Source organism: Sus scrofa, chromosome 5 (assembly GCF_000003025.6).
Source record: "Sus scrofa isolate TJ Tabasco breed Duroc chromosome 5, Sscrofa11.1, whole genome shotgun sequence".
NCBI lineage: Eukaryota > Metazoa > Chordata > Mammalia > Artiodactyla > Suidae > Sus > Sus scrofa.
The window spans coordinates 68,880,772-68,900,104 of record NC_010447.5 but is presented as its reverse complement, the minus strand read 5'-3'; the positions used below and the strand labels follow the sequence as shown (position 1 = coordinate 68,900,104).

Genomic DNA, 19,333 nt, shown 5'->3' with positions numbered 1-19,333 from the left:
GGCCAGGAATTGAACTGGCAACCTCATGGCTCCTAGTCAGATTCGTTAACCATTGAGCCATGACAGGAATGCCTCCATTCCCTTTCTTATGTTATCTTCCATCACAGTCTATCCCAAGAGACTGGATATAGCTCCCTGTGCTATACAGTAAGACCTCATTGCTTATCCATTCTAAATATAATAGTTTGCATCTACTAACCCAAACTCCCTGGGCTTCGCACTCCCTCCCCTCTCCCTTTTGGCAGTCACAGGTGTTTTCTATGTCTGTGAGTCTGTTTCTGATTTGCAGATAGGTTCATTTGTGCCATATTTTAGACTCCACATATAAATGATATATTTTATGTGTTTGTCTTTATGACTTAGTATGAGAATCTCTAGTTGCATCCATGTTGCTGCAAATGGCATTATTTTGTTCTTCCTTATGACTGAGTAGTATTCCACTGTATATACAGGTACCACATTTTCTTAATTCATTCAACTGTTGATGGACATTTATTTCCGTGTCTTGGCTACTGCGAATAGTGCTGCAATGAACACACAGGTGCATGCTCTTGGGACCCTCTGTGGTAGTGGGCCACGCCCACCTCAGGCTTCTGGCTGGCATACAGTTTGCACCTGCCCCTGCAGCCCACGCCAGAGGCCTTCCGCTGCCTGAGAGCATGCGCATGAGCAGAGGCAAAGTTCCTATTGGTGGGCCCGCCCCTCCTCTCAGCTCTCCCCAGCAATGGCGTCCTGCTGCTCCTGTGGGCCAAGGCTGCCTCCTGCACTCTCTGGGCTGAACCCACGCAGCTCTGGTCCTCTCCCCAGAACTGACCTCTGAAGCCTGAGTCTCTGGGCCCCGACCCGAGGGTCTCAGGCGGTGGTGTCCCTGGGAGTGGTACCAATGGTTTGTGTGGCTCTCTGCCCTCCTCAGTCGCGGCTATTGCGCTTTTCTCTGAGCCTCTGAGTCCCCCGCCCCCTCCAACCTCCCCCACCTCCCCCACCCCGTCCCAGCTGATCTCCTGGTCAGTCAGGCGGCCTCCCAACCCTGAAGAGGGGAGGGTGCAGGTTCCTTTCCTCTTTCACAGATTCCCTCCCAGGAGGGCTGGTCCCATCCTGGTTCCTTTTTTCTCTGCTTTCTTTTTCCCTTTTGTTCTACTCAGTTATGTGGATGGTTTCTTGCTCTTTTTGGAGGTCTGAAGTAGGTGTTCTGTGTGAATCGCTCTACTCGTAGGTGGTTTTTTTGCTGTGTTTGGGCGAAGGTGAGTGCCGCGTCCTCCTCTGCCGCCGCCATCTTGCTCCCGCTGCCTCATTGTGTTTTGATTCGAGTTTCTATGATGATCTGCAAAGCTGAGCAGCTGTTGCTGTATCTGTTGGTCGTTTGTATGTCTTTGGAGAAATGTCTATTCAGGTCATTTAACCGTTTTTAAAATGAAGTGATTTGGGTTTTGCTGTTAAAAATTTCTTAACGTATCTTACATAGTAACCTCCTAACAGATACATGATTTGGAAATACTTTCTCCCATTCTATAGGTTACCTTTTCACTCCATTGAGTGTTTCCTTTGCTATGTGGAAGCTTTTTAGTGCGATGCAGTCTCATTTCTATTTTGGCTGTTGTTGCCTGTGATTTTGGTGTCAAATACCCCCAAACAAAAGACTAATGTCTAGAAGTCTTTTCCCTATGTTTTCTTCTAGTAATTTTATGATTTCTGGGCTTGCATTTAAGTCTTTATTACATTTCGAGTTGATTTTTTTTTTATTTGGTGTGACATAAGGGTCCAATTTAATTATTCTGTATATGGGTATCCAGTTTTCCCAACACCATTTACTGAAGAGGTATTTTTTCTTAACGTTGTGTGTACTTAAATGTATTTAAAGATTGATTGCCCATTGATACATGTGCTTATTTCTGGGCTTCTATTATGTTCCATTCGTCTATATGTCCATTTTTATGCCAGTACCTACTGTTTTGATTACTGTAGCTTTACAACATAGTTTGAAATCAGCAAGGGTTATGCCTCCAGCTTTGTTCTTTTTCTCAAGATAGCTTTGGCTATTCAGGGTCTACTGTGGTTCCATATAAATTTTAGGATTGATTTTTCTGTTTCTGTAAATAATGAGATGTTGCTGCAAATGGCATTATTTTGTTCTTTTTTATGGCGGAGTAGTAGTCCATTGTGTATAAAAAACACATCTTCTTAACCTAATCATCTGACAGTGTTTCCATGTCTTGGCTGTTGTGAATAGTGCTGCAATGAACATATGAGTACCTGTCTATTTCAAGGAATGTTTTGTCTGGGTATATGCCCAAGAGTGGGATTGCTGGGTCATATGGTAGTTCTATACTTAGTTTTCTGACGTATCCCCATAGTGTTTTCCATAGTGGTTGTACCAATTACATTTTTCCACCAGCAGTGTAGGAGAGTTCCCTTTTCTCCACACCCTCTCCAGCATTTGTTGTTTGTGGACTTGTTAATGATGACCATTCTGACTTTTTTTTAATGGCTGCCCCATGGCGGATGGACGTTCCCAGGCCAGGGATCAAATCTGAGCTGCAGCTGCAACAATGGCAGATCCTTAACCCACTGTGCCACAGTGGGAGCTCTTCAATAGACTTAATTTTAAAGCAGTTTTAGGTTCACAGCAAAATTGAAAGTACAGAGAGTTCCCATTTACCCCCTGCCCCCACAAACACAGCCTCCCCCACCATCAACACCCCGCACCAGATGGTATATTTGGACAATGGATGAAACTGCACTGACACATCATAGTCACTGGAAGCCCACAGTTTTCACTAGGGCTCACTCTTGGTGTCACACATTTGGGGAAGCTGGACAGATGTAGAACAACATGTATCCATTATTACAATATCCCACAGAGTACTTTCACTGCCCTAAAAAATCCTGTTCTCTACCTATTCATCCCTCCCTCCCCACAAGCCCCTGACCACTGCTGAGCTCTGTGCAGTCTCTCCAGCCTTGCGGTTCCCACACAGTCCTGCGGTTGACTTTTTTTTTTTTTTTTTTTTTTTTTTTTTTTGTCGTTTTGCCATTTCTAGGGCTGCTTTTGCAGCATATGGAGGTTCCCAGGCTAGGGGTAGAATCGGAGCTGTAGCCACCGGCCTACACCACAGCCACAGCAATGCAGGATCTAGCCGCATCTGCAATCTGCACCACAGCTCACGGCAATGCCGGATCCTTAACCCACTGAGCAAGGCCAGGGATCGAACCGGCAGCCTCATGGTTCCTAGTCGGATTCGTTAACCACTGAGCCATGGTGGGAACTCCGCGGTTGACTTTTTAGACTGGCACCCTTCCCCCGTGACGTGCATTTACCTTCTGAACAACTAGAGTGACTAATGCTGCTGTGCACGTTCTGGTTCTGGCCCAAGTGTCTGTCCCCAGTTCTCGCTGGTGGACACCTGGGAGGGGTCCTCATTTCCCCCCCTCACTCTCCCCTTGGCATTCCCGCAGAGTCTGGTAGAAGCTGCCGAGGAGGCCGACCTGAACCACGAATTCAACGAGTCTCTGGTGGTGAGTCCTGCTCCACAGGCCTGGGAGGTGTGATGACTGATGTCCCTGCTGCCCAAGGTCTAGGGTCGCCTGAGGATGGGACATGGAGGTGATGGGAAGGCAGGAGACCCCGGCCTTTTAGGACTCACAGGTTTGTGTGACCCGCAGCGGTTTGAGTGGTCTGATTCAGAATTGCCCCGAGTCTTTGAGAAGGGGTTCATGGGCCCGGCCTGAGGCCAGGCTGTAGGCTGTCCCTTCAATGCCCCCTGAACCTGTGTCCACCTGTCTGTCTCCAATGCTGGCTATGTCCACACACACCAGCGTGGAGACCTAAGCAGTGATCTAGACAGTTTACACCAAAACCCAGAAGAACCAAGCATCCAATCTGGTTGTCTGGGTGTGCATTTCCCCCAAATCAGTGATGGTTGCAGGAATCCTGCAGCGGTTTGGATGTGGTCAGTCCATCCATCTGTCCAACATCCCTCACATGTGTCTCTCCCTCCCTTCCCCCTCCCCTGGCCCCTGTGTCTCTGTGTCCCTCCGTGGTCGCCCCAGTTTGACTATTACAACTCCGTCCTCATCAACGAGAAAGACGAGAGCGGCGCATATGTGGAGCTGGGGGCTGAGTTTGTCCTCGAGGCCAATGCTCACTTTAGCAACTTGATGGTGAACACGACCCTGAGCAGCGTGCAGCTGCCCACCAACGTCTACAACAAAGGTGCCCACCAGGCCCACCTCCCTCCCAAAGAGCCCCCGGGGGCGCAGATCCCCAGCCTCCTCACCATGGAAGGAAGGCGAGAAGCCATCCCGCTCAGGCCGGGCAGGAAGCTAACCAAGCCCCGGGTGGGAGTGCTGAGCATGGTGTCTGCGTGGCGTGGAGGGGTTGTGAACCACATCTGCACGTGTTTGTGTGTGTGTGTGCACACATGTTTAGCAGGTGAAGACTGGGTCTTGTTGCCTGAGCTTCCCTGCACTTCTTTCTGTAACCTTGCCTTTCAGACCCAGATATTTTGAATGGAATCTACATGTCTGAAGCCTTGAACTCTGTTTTTGTGGAGAACTTTCAGAGAGATCCCACGCTGACTTGGCAGTACTTTGGCAGCTCAACTGGATTCTTCCGCATCTATCCAGGTGAGGATGCTGGGAAGCTCTGCACGGTCCTCGGGCTCCTTCTCTGGGAATAAGGTGGTGGAGCCACCGCAGATGGACCCTGGTGCGCAGACCCCAGGGACGGGTGGGCCCCCCACCCAAAGGCACCTCCAGTCCCACTTCCATCCCCTTCACAACATGCTGAGCACACTTCCAAGAAATAGCTGTTGAGTAAACAAAACGTCAAACACCTCGGTAACCCGCCAATAAATGCCCACCTGGACTTGTCCAATGAAGAGCATGTGGGAGACGGAACAGAGTGTAAAACAATTCTTGATCTTAAGATGAGTGCCTCTCAGCTGGAGAAATGGGGCAGATTCACTGGACTTTCTCAACAGCAGGGAACACATGAGATGTGACAACACTGACTGTAACATGATAGGGGCCAACCCAACAGACAGCATGGAACAGAGAAAGCCCCCCTTGTCTGCCAGTGAACAGGAAACAAAACATCCAGCACAAGGTTTCTGAGACTTGTGTCTTTTTTCACTTCTCATTTAAAATAACTCACCTCCACATCTCACTCCTACTCATCTTCGTATTTTAACATGCTGTCCAGAAAGCCCTAATGTCCTATTTTCTGAGATAGGAGCCAGAGGGGCCTGGAGGACGGTACTGTGTCCCCAGGGCCTCTCTTGGGAGGAGGACAAAGCCACATCAGGGCTTCTGTCTTGCTGCCCAAAGCCACAAGGAGCCATTGGTTCTGCTTCTGTCCAATGAACAAGTTCAACCCGTTTCCGTGGGACAGGCTTTCAAATGCTTGGAGACAAGGCCCGTGTCCCTCAAGCCTTCCCCAGGTGGAGTTCCCACACGTCATGGCTTCGGGTGTCAGACACAACAATTGCCCATTTTTGAACAGGGTTGTTGTTGTTGATGCTGAGGTGAAGGAGTTCTCTATGTGCTGTGGATATTGCTTCACATTCTCTGGGTCCCTGTGAATCACCCTGTGGATTGTGTCTTTTGTTGCACAGAAGTTATTGCCTATGTTCATTGGTGTCATGGTAGTCTTTTTTTTTTATTATTAGAGTATACTTGGTTCATGGTGTTTTACCAATTTTCTGCTCTACAACAAAGTTACCTAGTCATACGTATATATGCATTCCCTTTCTTATATTATCTTCCATAATGGTCTATTCCAAGAGGTTGGGTATAGTTCCCTGTGCTGTACAGCAAGACCTCATTGCTTATCCATTCTAAATGTAATAATTTGCATCTACCAACCCCAAACTCCCAGTCCCTTCCCCCTCCCCCTTGGCACCACAAGTCTGTTATCTGGGTCTGTGAGTCTGTTTCTGTTCTGTAGGTAGGTTCATTTGTGCCATATTTTAGATTCCACATATAAGTGATACCATATGGTATTTGTCTTTTTCTGTCTTAACTTCACGTAGTATGAGAATCTCTAGTTGCATCCACGTTGATGAAAATGGCATTATTTTGTTCTTTTTATGGCTGAGAAGTATTCCATTGTGTATATATACCACATCTTCTTAATCCGTTTATCTGTTGATGGACATTTAGGTTGTTTCCATGTCTTGGCTATTGTGAATAGTGCTGTATGAGCATACAGGTGCATGTATGTAGTTTTGAATTACATATTTTTTTCCAGATATATGCGCACGAGTGGGATTGTTGGATCATATGGTAGTTCTATATTGAGTGTTCTGAAGAACCTCCATGTTGTTTTCCATACTGGCTGTTCTAATTTACATTTCCACCAAGAATGTAGGAGGGTTCCCTTTCCTCTATGCCCTCTCCAGCATTTGTTATTTGTAAACTTATTAATGGTGGCCATTCTGGCTGCCGTGAAGTGGTACCTCATTGTGGTTTTGATTTACACTACTCTAATAATTAGTGATGTTGAGTATTTTTCCACATGCCTCCTGGCCATCCAAATTTCTTTGTTGTCTTTTGTCTTTTTTTGTGTGTTCTTATGTGTGTGTGTGTGTGTGTGTCTTTTTGCCTTTTCTAGGGCCACTCCTGCGGCAAATGGAGGTTCCCAGGCAAGGGGTCGAATTGGAGCTACAGCCTCCAGCCTACGCCATAGCCACAGCAACAAGGGATCTGAGCCGCGTCTGTGACCTACATCACAGCTCACGGCAACGCCAGATCCTTAACCCACTGAGCAAGGCCAGGGATCGAACCCACAACCTCATGGTTCCTAGTCGGATTCGTTAACCACTGAGCCAGGACGGGAACTCCTGTCTTTTGTCTTTTTAAGGCCACAACCACAGCATATGGAGGTTTCCAGGATAGAGGTCAAATCAGAGTTGTAGCTGCTGGCCTCACCACAGCTGCAGCTTGTTCCAAGCTGTGCCTGCAACCTACACCACGGCTCACAGCAACACCAGATCCTTAACCCGCCGAGCGAGGCCAGGGATCGAACCCACAACCTCATGGTTACTATTCGGGTTTGTTAACCACTGAGCCACGACAAGAACTCTCATCCATATGTCTTATTTGAAGAAATACCTATTTAGGTCTTCTGCCCATTTTTTGATTGTATTGTTTGTTTTTTTGTTGTTGAGTGATATGAGTTGTTTGTATATTTTAGAGATTAAGCACTTGTCAGGTGCATTATTTGCAACTATTTTCTCCCATTTCATAGGCTCTATTTCTTATTTTTATAGTTTCTTTTGCTGTGCCAACTTATACAGTTTGTTTAGGTCTATTTGTTTGTTTTTGTATTCATTTTTATTTCCTTGGGAAACCTAAGAAAATATTTGTACTATGTTGAATAAAACTGTTAAGAGTGGGCATCCCTTGTCTTGTTCCAGATTTTAGCAGGAAGGCTTTCAGCTTTTCTCTGTGGAATACTATACCAGCTGTGGGTTTGTCATGAATGGTTTTTATGATGTTGAGGTATGTTTCCTCTGTATCAAATTTGGTAAGAGTTTTTATCATGTACAGAGGTTGGATTTTGTCAAATGCTTTTTCTGCCTCTATTGAGATGATTGTGTGGTTTTTGACTTCTTTTGTTAGTGTGGTGTATGAAGTTGATTGATTGATTTGCATATATTGAACCATCCTGGTGAACTTGGGGTGAATCCCACTTGGTCTTGGTATATGAACTTTTTATGTGTTGTTGGATTCAGTAGGCTAGAATTTGTTGAGAAGTTTTGCATCGATATTCATCAAAAATATTGGCCTAGAATTTTCTTTTTTGGTAGTATCTTTGTCTGGTTTTGATATTGGGGTGATGGTGGCTTCACAGAATGTCTTTGGGAGTGTTCCATCGTCCATATTTTGGAAAAGTTTAAGAAGGATGGGTATAAGTTGTTCTCTGTGCGTTTGGTAGAATTTGCCTGTGTAGCCATCTGGTCCTGTACTTTGGTTTGTGGGCCGTGTTTTTATCATATATTCATTTTCATTTCTAGTGATCAGTCTGTTCAAATGATCTCTTTCTTTCTGATTTAGTCTTGGTAAGCTGCATGTCTCTAGAAAGTTGTTCATTTCTTCTAGGTTGTCAAATTTGGTGGCATAGAATTGTTTGTAGTATTCTCTTATGGTTTTTTGTATTTCTTCGGTATCAGTTGAGATTTCTCCTTTTTCATTTCCTTCATTGTTTATTTGGGTTCTCTCTCTCTCTTCTTGGTGAGTCTGGCCAGAAGTTTGTCAATTTTGTTTACCCTTTCAAATAACCAGCTCTTGGTTTTATTGATTTTTTTCCTTTTTTTAAAAAAAAATCTCTATTTTAGTGATTTCCTCTCTGATCTTTATGCTCTCCTTCCTTCTGCTGACTTTAGCTTTTGTTGGTTCTTTTTCTAATTTTTTTAGGTGGTAGGTCAGGTTGTTGACTGGAGATTTTTCTTGTTTTTTGAGGGAAGCCTGTATCACTATGAACTTCCCTCGAAGAAATGCTTTTGTGGCATCCCATAGAGCTTCTATGGTTGTCCTTTCATTGTCGTTTGTCTCAAGGAATATTTTAACTTCCTTTTTGATTTCCTCATTGACCCACTGACTTTTCAGTAGCATGCTGTTTAGTTTCCAAGTAGTCCATTTTTTCTCATTTCCTTTCCTGTGGTTGATTTCTGGTTTCATGCCATTGTTCAGAGAAGATGCTTGGAATAATTTCTATACTCTTAAATTTGCTGAGGTTAGTTTTGTGCCCTAGTATGTGGTCAATCCTAGAAAATGTTCCACGTGCACTTGAAAATAATGTATATCCTGGTGGGCTTTTTTTTTTTTTTTGGATGTAATGTCCTGAAAATATCAATTAAGTCTGACTGTTCCATGTCATTTAGGATCTCTGTTGCCTTCTGATTTTCTGTCTAGAAAGTCTGTTTATTGATATGAGTGGGGTGTTAATGACTCCTACCAGTATTGTATTTCTATCAGTTTCTCCTTTTATATTTATTAGATTTTTTTCATGTATTTGGGAGTTCCTATATTAGGGACATATATATTGATGGGTGTAATGTCTTCTTCTTTGAACTGATCCTCTTATCATTAAATAGTGTTCTTCTTTATGTATCTTTATGCCCTTGGTTTTAAAGTCTATTTTGTCTAATATGAGTATTGTAACTCCTGCTTTGCTGCAATTTCCATTCATGTGAAATACCTTTTTCCACCCCCTCACTTTCAATTTATGTATGACCTTTGCCGTAAGGTGAGTCTTTTGTAGGCAGCATATTGTAGGCTCTTGTTTTTTAATCCAGTCTGCCACTCTGTGTCTTTTGATTGGAGCATTCAGTCCATTGACATGTAAGACAATTTTTGATAAATATGTATTTATTGCCACTTTAAACCTTGTTTTCCAGTTGATTCTGTGTTTCTCCTTTGTTCATTTCCTTTTAAGCTTGTATCCTCTTTTTTGTCTGTGAATCTATTGTTTGTTTCTGCTTTGTGGTTGCCCTGTTTTCCATGTATGTAAGCCCTTCCTATATCTGCTTGCTTTAGGCTGATAATCATATAGGCTCAAACACATTCTAAAAAAAAAAAAAGTCTAGATTATCTTACTCTGTTTCCTACATTTTATGATTTTGATGTCCTTTTTTACATCTTCATGTCTATTCTTTTGCTGTTGCTTGTGTTTACTATCATTTTCACAAATAGTTTTTTCTTTTTGATCTGTATACTTGCTTATTTAAGTGATTACTTTCCAGTTGTGACTTCCTCCATCCTATAGCTTCTTAATTCTTTCCTATTTGGAGGAGCCCTTTCAGTATTTCTTTTAGAATGGGTTTAGTATTGCTATATTCTTTTAGTTCTTGTTTGTCTGAGAAATTCCTTTTTTTTAAATGATTTTCATTTTTTCCATTATAGTTGCTTTACAGTGTTCTCTCAATTTCTACTCTACAGCAAAGTGTCATTTCTACAGTCACACATATATATACAATCTTTTTTTTTTTTTTTGGCTTTTTAGGGCCTCACCTGAAGCATATAGAGGTTCTCAGGGTGGGGGTCTAATCTGAGATACAGCTACTGGCCAGTGCCACAGCAACACCAGATCCAAGCCATATCTGCAGCCTACACCACAGCTCACAGCAACGCTGGATCCTTAACGCACTGAGCAAGGCCAGGGATCAAACCCACAAACTCATGGTTCCTAGTTGATTTGTTTCCACTGAGCCATGATGAGAACTCCCCATTCTTTTTTTCACATCATCCTCCATCATGCTCCATCATAAGTGACTAGATATAGTTCCCTGTGCTATGCTGTACAGCAGGATCTCATTGCTTATCCACTCCAAATGCAATAGTTTGCAACTATTAACCCCAGATTCCCAGTCCATTCCTCTTCCTCCCCCTCCCCCTTGGCAACCACAAGTCTGTTCTCCCTGTCCATGATTTTCTTTTCTGTGGAAAGGCTCATTTGTGCCATATATTAGATTCCAGATGTAAATGATATCATATGGTATTTGGCTTTTTCTTTCTGACTTATTTCACATAGTATGAGAGTCTCTAGCTCCATCCATATTGCTGCAAATGGCATTATTTTGTTCTTTTTTATGGCTGAGTAGTATTCCATTGTGTATACATACCACATCTTAATCCATTCATCTGTTGATGGACATTTAGGTTGTTTCCATGTCTTGGCTATTGTGAATAGTGCTGCCGTGAACATAAGAGTGCATGTTTCTTTTTCAAGGAAAGTTTTGTCTAGATATATTCTCAAGAGTGGGATTGCTGGGTCATATGGTAGTTCTACATTTAGTTTTCTGAGGTATCTCCATACTGTTTTCCATAGTGGTTGTACCTGTCTGAGAAATTCTTTATTTCTCTTTGTATTTTGAATGATAATCTTGCTGGGTAGAGTATTCTAGATTGCATAATTTTCCCTCTTAGAACTTTGAATATATCTTGCCACTCTCTTCTGGCCTGTAGTGTTTCTCTGGAGAAATCAGCTGGTAGCCTTATAAGGAATTCCCTTATAATTAACTCTTTGTTTTTCTCTTGCTGCCTTTAGAATTCTGTCCTTATCTCTAGCCTTTTCTATTTTTGTTATAATATGTCTTTGTGTGGGCCTATTTGGGTTCACCTTGTTTGGGCCCTCTGTGCTTCCTGTATCTTGATGTCTGTCTTCCTTTAGATTTGGAAAGTTTTCAGCCATAATTTCTTCAAATATATTTTCAATCCCCTTTTCTTTTTCTTCTCCTTCTGGAATCCCTGTTATGCATAGATTGGCCTGCTTTATATTATTCTATAGATCACTTATATTGCTTTCATGTTTTTCATTGGATTTTCTGTCTGCTGTCCTGATTGGGTGATTTTCATTTTTCTATCTTCCAAGTAACTTATTCGTTCCTCTGCATTATTCATTCTGCTCTTCAGTGCCTTTAACTCAGCTTTTGTCTCTGTAAATGAATTTTCTTTTTCTTTCTTTTTTTTGGGGGGGTGTATTTTTTAGGGCCTCACCCACAGCGTGTAGAGGTTCCCAGGCTAGGTGTCAAATTGGAATTGCAGCTGTCGGCCTATGCTAGAGCCACAGCAATTCAGGATCTGAGCCATGTCTGTGACCTACAACAGAGCTCATGGCAACACTGGATCCTTAACCCACTGAGTGAGGCCAGGGATCGAACTAGTATCCTCATGGTTCCTAGTCAGATTTGTTTCCACTGAGCCATGACAGGAACTCCAAGCAAGTGAATTTTCTAATGTTTCTTGGCTCCTCCTTATAGTTTCTAGTTCCTTTTAAAAGTAATCTGTATTACTGCTGATGTCTTTTCTTAATTCCTTCAGTATTTTCATTACCTCCTTTTTGAAGTCAGTGTCTATTAGACTGCAGAGGTCTGTTTCATTTTTTGCTCCTTCAGGGGAATTCTCTTGTTCTTTTCACTAGGAATATTTCATGAGCTTCTTCATTTTGCTTATATTTTTCTTCCTGTGTGAGTTTAGGGAAAACAATGATCTGCTATAGTCTTGGAGCACTATTTCTGTTTGAGAGTACTCCTGGGTAGTTTTTGAGGGCTTACTCCCCCCTCCTTTGGCATGAGGACTGCTTTTGCTTTGGATGCTTGCTGTCTTTCCTCAGTGTGTACAGGCTATTATCCCCTTGCTAGGGGGTGTGCAGCCGTATGACTTGTGTGTACTTCCAGGAAGGTGTGGGCCATAGGCAGTGCCTGCAGGCAGCACCTGGTTGCTGGCCCTTGACTGTGGCAAAGACCCACGGAAAAGTGGGGACACAGACTGCTCCTGGTTGTAGGGCCCTCAGCGAGGTGGGGGCAGTGTCCAGAGCCGTTGACAGTGGCAGCAGCAGATCATGTGCATTCCCAGGGTAGTGAGGGCAATGGCTGGTGTTTGGTTGCTGTGCCCTCCTTCACAGCAACCCCCGAGGTGACTGGGCCACAGGTGGTGCTTATTCACAGACCTGACCTCTGAAGCCTGAGCCTCAGCACCCAGCCCTGACCTGAGCGTATTAGGCTGTGGTGTCCTGGCTGGTGGTACCCATGGCCTGTGCAGCAGTCTCTCTCTTTTGCCGCCCTCAGTTCTGCTGCTGTGCTTTTCTCCAAGGCTTTGAGTGTACCCCTCTGTCAAAGCTGATCTGGTCAGTTTGGTGGCCCCCCCAGGGAACGGATGCCTTTCCTCCTTCACAGCTCCCTCTCAGGCTTGCTGGTCCCATCCTGGTTCCTTTTTTCCCCCTCTTCTCTATCTTTCTCTCCCTTTTTTTTTCTCCCTCAAGTTATTTGGAGGGTTTCTTGCCTGTTTTGGAGGTTTGAGGTCTTCTGCCAGTGTTCAGTAGATGTTCTGTGTGAATTGTTCTACAAATAGATGGTTTTCTTGATGAGTTTGTGAAAAGGTAAGCACCACATCCTCTTCTTACACTATCTTGATCCCACCTCCACCCCCCCCCGTAGTGTTTTAATTATTGTTTCTTTCTAAATATTTTTAAATTCCCTGTGATTTCTTCTTTTATCTTTTAGTTATTTAAAAGTGTGTTTTTAATTGCCGAATACATAGGGATTTTATGTTTATCTTTTTATTATCAATTTCTTGTTCGATTGCTTTGTAGTCCAAGAACATGGTGTATGTGGTACTCATATGAAATTAGTTGGGATTTAGTTTAAGAGCTTGGTGTATCATCAGATTTTGTAAATATAACACATGTGCTTGGGCAGAATATGTGTGCTTTAATTGTTGGATGAAAACGTCTGCTTATGTTGTTAGGTCAAGGTTTTTTTGTTTGTTTGTTTTTTAGGGCTGCACATGCAGCATACGCAAGTTCCCAGGCTAGGGGTCAAATCAGAGCTGCAGCTGCCAATCTATGCCACAGCCATGGCAACACAGGATCCAAGCTGCATCTGCAACCTATACCACAGCTCACAGCAACACCAGATCCTTAACCCACTGAGCGAAGCCAGGGATCAAACCCACATCCTCATGATTACTAGTCAGGTTCATTACCGCTGAGCAAAACAGGAACTCCCTAGATCAAGACCATTAATTGTATTGTTTAGGTTTTCTGTCTTTTCTGATATTATGTCTGCTTGACCCTTGTTAGCCTTTATGACAATTTTTTAAAGTCTATTTTATCTAACATTCATAGAGACACAATGCAATCTCACTAGATATTTTTTATCATTTTTTTCCTTCCACAACTGTTCCTGGGCCAAGGATCAAATCCAAGCTGCACCTGTGGCAATTCTGAATCCTTAACCCACTGCACCACAGCAGGAATTCCTAATCTCCTCATTTTAAACCCACTATTCCAGTCATTAGAAATAGAGATTCTGTTGTGAATCATATCAGTCTTACCTGTGCTGGGGGTGAGTTTATCCAAATTTTTGATTGGATGAGTAGAACAGAAGCCACCCCAGCACTGCCAGTGGGTAATTCGTTGACAGACATTTACTGAGCTCCGGCTCTGCCAGGTGCTGGGTCAGACTCAACAGGTATGGGAATAGCTGGGTCAGACCCACCAGATACTGGGAACCCCTGACCTTGAGGAGCTTACAGGCTTAGAGCCAAATCACCTCTTCCCATACTAACAGGAAGGATGTTAATGGTAACAGCTGACCCTGCCTGGAGGCAGGTGGGCTGGAGCTCTGAGCACCGGGCTGGCTCCCCCTCTGTCCAGGCTCTGGTAATGATGCTAAATAAATGTCATAGCCCTGAATCCGCCTTCTACTCTGTGGTTGGAGGTTCACCCTCACAGATGAGTCCCCGGAACCATATTGGGGTCCTACCTGTGAATTGAACCCCAACTGGATGGGGCAATCTGAGAGTTGAGTGCCCGCCACGAGCAGCCTCCCCCTGGCCGGCTTCCTCATTTATAGGGTGTGATCTGCTGGCCCTGTCCTGGCCATCCTGGGTGTCAGCACCCAGCCAGGGGCTTGGGAACAGCCTCCCTGAGCCAGTGAAACAACCAGCCTTTCTTTCCCCAGGCATCAAGTGGACGCCTGACGAGAATGGAGTCATTACCTTTGACTGCAGAAACCGCGGTTGGTAAGTGCTCCCTGGCAAGGCTTCCAGTGTGGGCATCTCTCTGTAGCCTTTGGGTTTTGCCTGGTTCTCCTCCAGTGCCTGACCCGTACCCACCCCAATGCTGCAGGTTTTGGGTTGTAGAAGCAATACAGGAGCAAAAGAGTGTCCAGCCACATCTCCCACCCTCTACCTGTGTCCCTACCGCTGCCTCTGTTCCAAATTGACCATATTTGTCCCCCCCACACCTCCTTCGAGGACACTGATCCATCCCCAGATCAACCCTCAGCCAGGCTCCCCCCACTGCCATGCCCCTCCTCTGGTAGATTTGTAACTGAGTCTAAGTGGGGGACCCAGCTCCCTCCCTTCCCCCTGCCAACTCTGCAGGACCCGGCTGGCCCAAAACAGGGAGGACAAGGGTCACCACTAGGACTTGACTCTCCTCCTGCTTGACATGCCTGTTTGATGGACACAGTCCCAACTCTTGAGCCTGAAATGGCTTCAATGGTTACAGTGACCTCAGCTTTGCACACACTCGGGCCAGAATCTGAATGGAAATAACGAGAGAGCCAGTCAGAGGTTGCTCCGGCCTTGGCTTTCCCACCCCTGACTTGTCCCCTCCTTCTGCTGTAGGTACATACAAGCCGCCACCTCCCCCAAGGACATAGTGATTTTGGTGGACACGAGCGGCAGCATGAAGGGGCTGAGGATGACCATCGCCAAGCACACTGTCTCCACCATTCTGGACACGCTGGGAGAGAACGACTTTGTGAACATCATCGCGGTAAACGCACCGCCCTCCACCGCTACCTGAAGGACCCCCCCACCCCACGCAGTGGGCTTCAAGGGCTACACAGGGCTTATGAAATTACACGTGATATGTGTATGTCCCGAGTCTGTTGGTTTCCTCAGTCTCAGCCTCATCTGGGATCTAGTAGAGACGAAGGCGTGTCGGAGTAGGTCCCTGACTGCTCCCCCACGATGCCCTTGCCTAGCGTCATGCTGTAGGGGCCTCTTTTCTGCAGGATGAGTGACTCCCGCCTCCCGCTTCCTTCTGCTCTAAATCCAGATGTGAGGGGGGAGGGCCCACAGGCCCTGGCCTGCTCCCACAGCCACTGTCCTGAGGGCCACTCCCCCTACCCCAGAAAGGTGATGACCAGAGTGACAAATAGAAACAGGGAAGGTGAGGTAGGTAACTCATGGTCCACGAGATCCAGGGACAGCAGCACCCAGCCGGCCCCCGGGAGACACCCAGGGCCAGGGTTTGATGGAGGTCATTTAGAGTCAAGGCTCTCTATTCCCCGTACCCATCCCTCTGTTCAGAGAAACTGCCAGAAGCGTAGGGTCCCCAGAGATAACAACACAGGGGCCCAGGGGAGCCCACTCTTCCCCCCCATGAGTTGCAGACTTGATCACTGGGCCCTGACTTCCCACACTGACCCTGGTGTTCTGCCCTCTGCCCTCTGCAGTACAACGACTACATCCACTACATTGAGCCTTGTTTCAAAGGGATCCTGGTCCAGGCAGATCGGGACAACCGTGAGGTGGGTGTGCCAGGCGCTGGTCAGGCATCTCCTTCCAGGGCCTCGAGTGGCCTCACATCCAGCCACTCACCCCCTCTCAACTTATCCTGGGGCATTTGAGAAGCATCTGCTGCAGGGGTCCAGCCATGAAATTGAGGGGTGGGTCCTGCAGTCACTTCTTCTGGGCAAAAAGCTCTGAACAGGCTCTGCAGATAGGACCAAAGGTGAAGTTTCGCTGGCCCACTGACCACCCCGCTGCCCCTCCTCTAACTTCTTACCCATGACAGCACTTCAAGCAGCTGGTGGACGAGCTGATGGTCAAGGGCGTGGGGGTTGTGGACCGAGCTCTCAGTGAAGCCTTCCAGATCCTGCAGCAGGTGCGGCCCTGGGTGGAGTGGGGAGTGAGGGGGAGATAGGGGAGGTGGGAGGAGGGAGGGGTCACAGCACACCCACCCCGACCTCGTCCTCCCCGCAGTTCCAAGAGGTCAGGCGTGGGAGCCTGTGCAACCAGGCCATCATGCTGATCACCGACGGGGCCGTGGAGGACTATGAGCCGGTGTTCCAGAAATACAATTGGCCCGACCGCAAGGTTCCTCCGGGTAGAGGTCAGGGTGGCGGAGAGGGCAAGGGAGTGCCCCCTCCCACTGCAGAGGGCTGCTCACCTCCTCTCTACCCCATGAGACCCAGGACGTGTTCCAAAATCAGGGTGACCCAGAGGCCCCATGCGAGGGTGTGGAGATGGGAAACTGCTGGTCTGTGAGCCCCCATACCAGCGGCACCCCCAGGCCCTTCCTGATGAAAGAAGGTGTCAAAGTGCGGACCGAAAGTGGGCCCCTCGTGGTCTGGACTCTGCTGAGTCTGCCGTGTCCTGCCCACCAGGTCCGGGTCTTCACTTATCTGATCGGGAGGGAAGTGAGTTTTGCTGACCGCCTGAAGTGGATTGCGTGCAACAACAAAGGTGGGTGGTGCCTGGGGCCCCGCCTGTGTGCAGGTAGGACAGCGTCACCCAGCCCCTGCTGGTGCTGAGCCAGGGCTCCTGCATGGGTCCCAAGCAGAGGTGACAGCATCGACCCCCTTCCTACCCAGACAAAGCGAGACAGGTGTTGACTGCTCCCAGAACCGGAGCCGTCTGCATTGCCTGCATTGCCAGCACCCCCGTGAGGCCCCTGCGACCTCCTGGAGGTCATCACCTGGTGTCTGCAGCAGGGAGCGCTGTCTCTCAAATCAAGCCTGACCCAAACCACCACACAGAAAACTCATAGAGACAGGACGGGCATTTAAATATCAGCTCTCTCTTATGTCCAGGCTCACTGCTACTGCTGCTTCAGTCAAAGCCAGTTTGCTCTGGTTCTGCTCCAGACAAAAGACAAAGGGCTGGCATTTTTCCTGAGTGATGTCCGCGCTGCCAGCCCTCATCTATGTCTGGGGAACACAACCTAGGCCTCATGGTCTGAGTGTAGGAACACCAGCTCTGGGCCAGCAGGCTATCCCTACCCTGAGGAACCTGTGTGGTCAGGACAGAGGAGTCTTGTCCTGACTTCTGTCCAGCGGGAGAGACGCACAAGGCTGTGGGAGACATGATCTGAAAGGTGCCAGGAGGCAGAGGGGCATAGGCTGGGCAGGGCAGGGGAGAGCAGCCCCTGGGTGGTGTTTTGGGGGCTCTCCTACAGTGAGATGTAAAGAAATGGTAGCGGGTGAGTCAGACACAGATAGCGGGGAAGGGTGTTCCTGACAGAGGGAATAGCATGTTCAAAGGGTCTGGGACTGTGCGTATGAAAGCTATCCCACTCTTGGGAGCTAGAGTGAACTTGGTGGGAGGTGATGAGCAAACATGTGCTGAATTGTTCACAGCCTTGGAAGGCGTTTGCCCCCCAATCTTTCTTTTGTTTTTTGGCTGCACCCACAGTATGTAGCTATTCCCAGGCCAGGGATCAAACCTTCGTCACACTAGTGACACCAGGTCCTTAACCACTGGACCACTAGGAAACTCTGGCATTTGCTGTTTTAAACACCTCCTCAGCTACAGCAGAGAGGCTTCAGCTCCCTCCCCAGAACTGAGGGAGGGCAGCAGTCAGAGAAAAGAGGAGGTGGGGCCCTCTGGACAGAGCTGCATGCAGGCGAGGGAACCGTGGAGGACAGCCCTGTGGGGAGGGGAAGGGCAGCATTGTACCCTGAGTTGAGGCCCTGCTGCTCCTGGGCAGCTCTGGAGCTGGGCGCCCTCATGAAAGGCTAGGCCTTCACATCCCCACACCCCCACCGGGCCCAGGCTGCCCCGGGGAGAAGGCAGCCTTGGGAGAAGCAGAGCCTGGCGGCCTAGGGCAGCTCCCGGCCAGGGCCCAGCCATGACCCATTGGTGGCCAGGGAGGGCGTGGGCCCACACCCCCCAGCCACATGCTGTCCCTCCCCAGGCTACTACACGCAAATCTCCACGCTGGCAGATGCCCAGGAGAACGTGATGGAGTACCTGCATGTGCTGAGCCGGCCCATGGTCATCAACCATGACCATGACGTCACCTGGACGGAAGCCTACATGGACAGCAAGGTGGGGCCCAGGCCACTCCAGAATTGGGAACCCCCAGGGAGTGAGAGGTGACTTGTGGGTCAGGAGAGGGCCAGGCAGAGTGCCTCCTGGGGAGACTTGTGAAGGGTGAGGCTCCCGGCTGGGACTCCAGGAGCAGACCAGCTGGGGTCTGCCCTCCGTGGACAGGGCCGTGTGCTCCAGACTTGTCCCTCCTGCTCCCTTCACCGCCTCACTGTCCTCTCCCACCGGGTCTGGGAAGAAAGGAGATTGACCAGTGGTTCAAGATCCTGCAGCTTAACCCAGCATCCCTGCTCTGGGCCCAAGTTTTCAGTGAGACAGCCACGGTCTCTCACATGCAAGAGCGGACGTGGGAAGTGGACAGTCGGATGAGATGTCCTAACACTCCTCCATCGCACCACAGCGCAGACCTCTGCCCCAGTGGTGCCGTGTCAGGCTGGGTTAGGAGAGGCCTGGAAGTGGTAGCTTCAATGGGAGAGCAGTGTATCCCCCTTGTGTAAAAGAAGCCCTGGCCCTCAGGGACCCAGCCCCCCTCCCGCTGCCCCTGCCACGCCCAGCATCTGCCTGGTCCCAGCTCTGGACAACTGCAGCCACATGCTAAGCTTTGTGGGGTGGCAGGGAGAGAGGCACACCCCACCTTTCAGGGAAACTTCCAGGGGGTCTGTCCTGACACTTAACCTACAGCTCAGTGACCAGAGCTTGTCCCCTGTTGATTCCTTGGCATATCCTGTGTCTGAGCCTTTGGTTCCAGGCGAGCATGGATGGGCCTGTC

The 19,333-nt window shown here is 47.7% G+C and overlaps 1 protein-coding gene across 1 annotated transcript in view; it reads left to right on the top strand.

Moving 5' to 3' along the window:
* CACNA2D4 (calcium voltage-gated channel auxiliary subunit alpha2delta 4) overlaps positions 708-19,333 on the top strand; it is a 94,306-nt gene continuing 75,680 nt past the window's right edge. Inside the window, exons 1-11 of the mRNA XM_021092500.1 lie at positions 708-886; positions 3,454-3,513; positions 4,048-4,210; positions 4,492-4,623; positions 14,463-14,523; positions 15,133-15,283; positions 15,969-16,043; positions 16,310-16,399; positions 16,498-16,611; positions 16,902-16,980; positions 18,431-18,564. Coding sequence (XP_020948159.1) covers positions 884-886; positions 3,454-3,513; positions 4,048-4,210; positions 4,492-4,623; positions 14,463-14,523; positions 15,133-15,283; positions 15,969-16,043; positions 16,310-16,399; positions 16,498-16,611; positions 16,902-16,980; positions 18,431-18,564 — 1,062 coding nt within the window. The 5' untranslated portion in view covers positions 708-883. The remainder of the gene's footprint in view (positions 887-3,453; positions 3,514-4,047; positions 4,211-4,491; positions 4,624-14,462; positions 14,524-15,132; positions 15,284-15,968; positions 16,044-16,309; positions 16,400-16,497; positions 16,612-16,901; positions 16,981-18,430; positions 18,565-19,333) is intronic.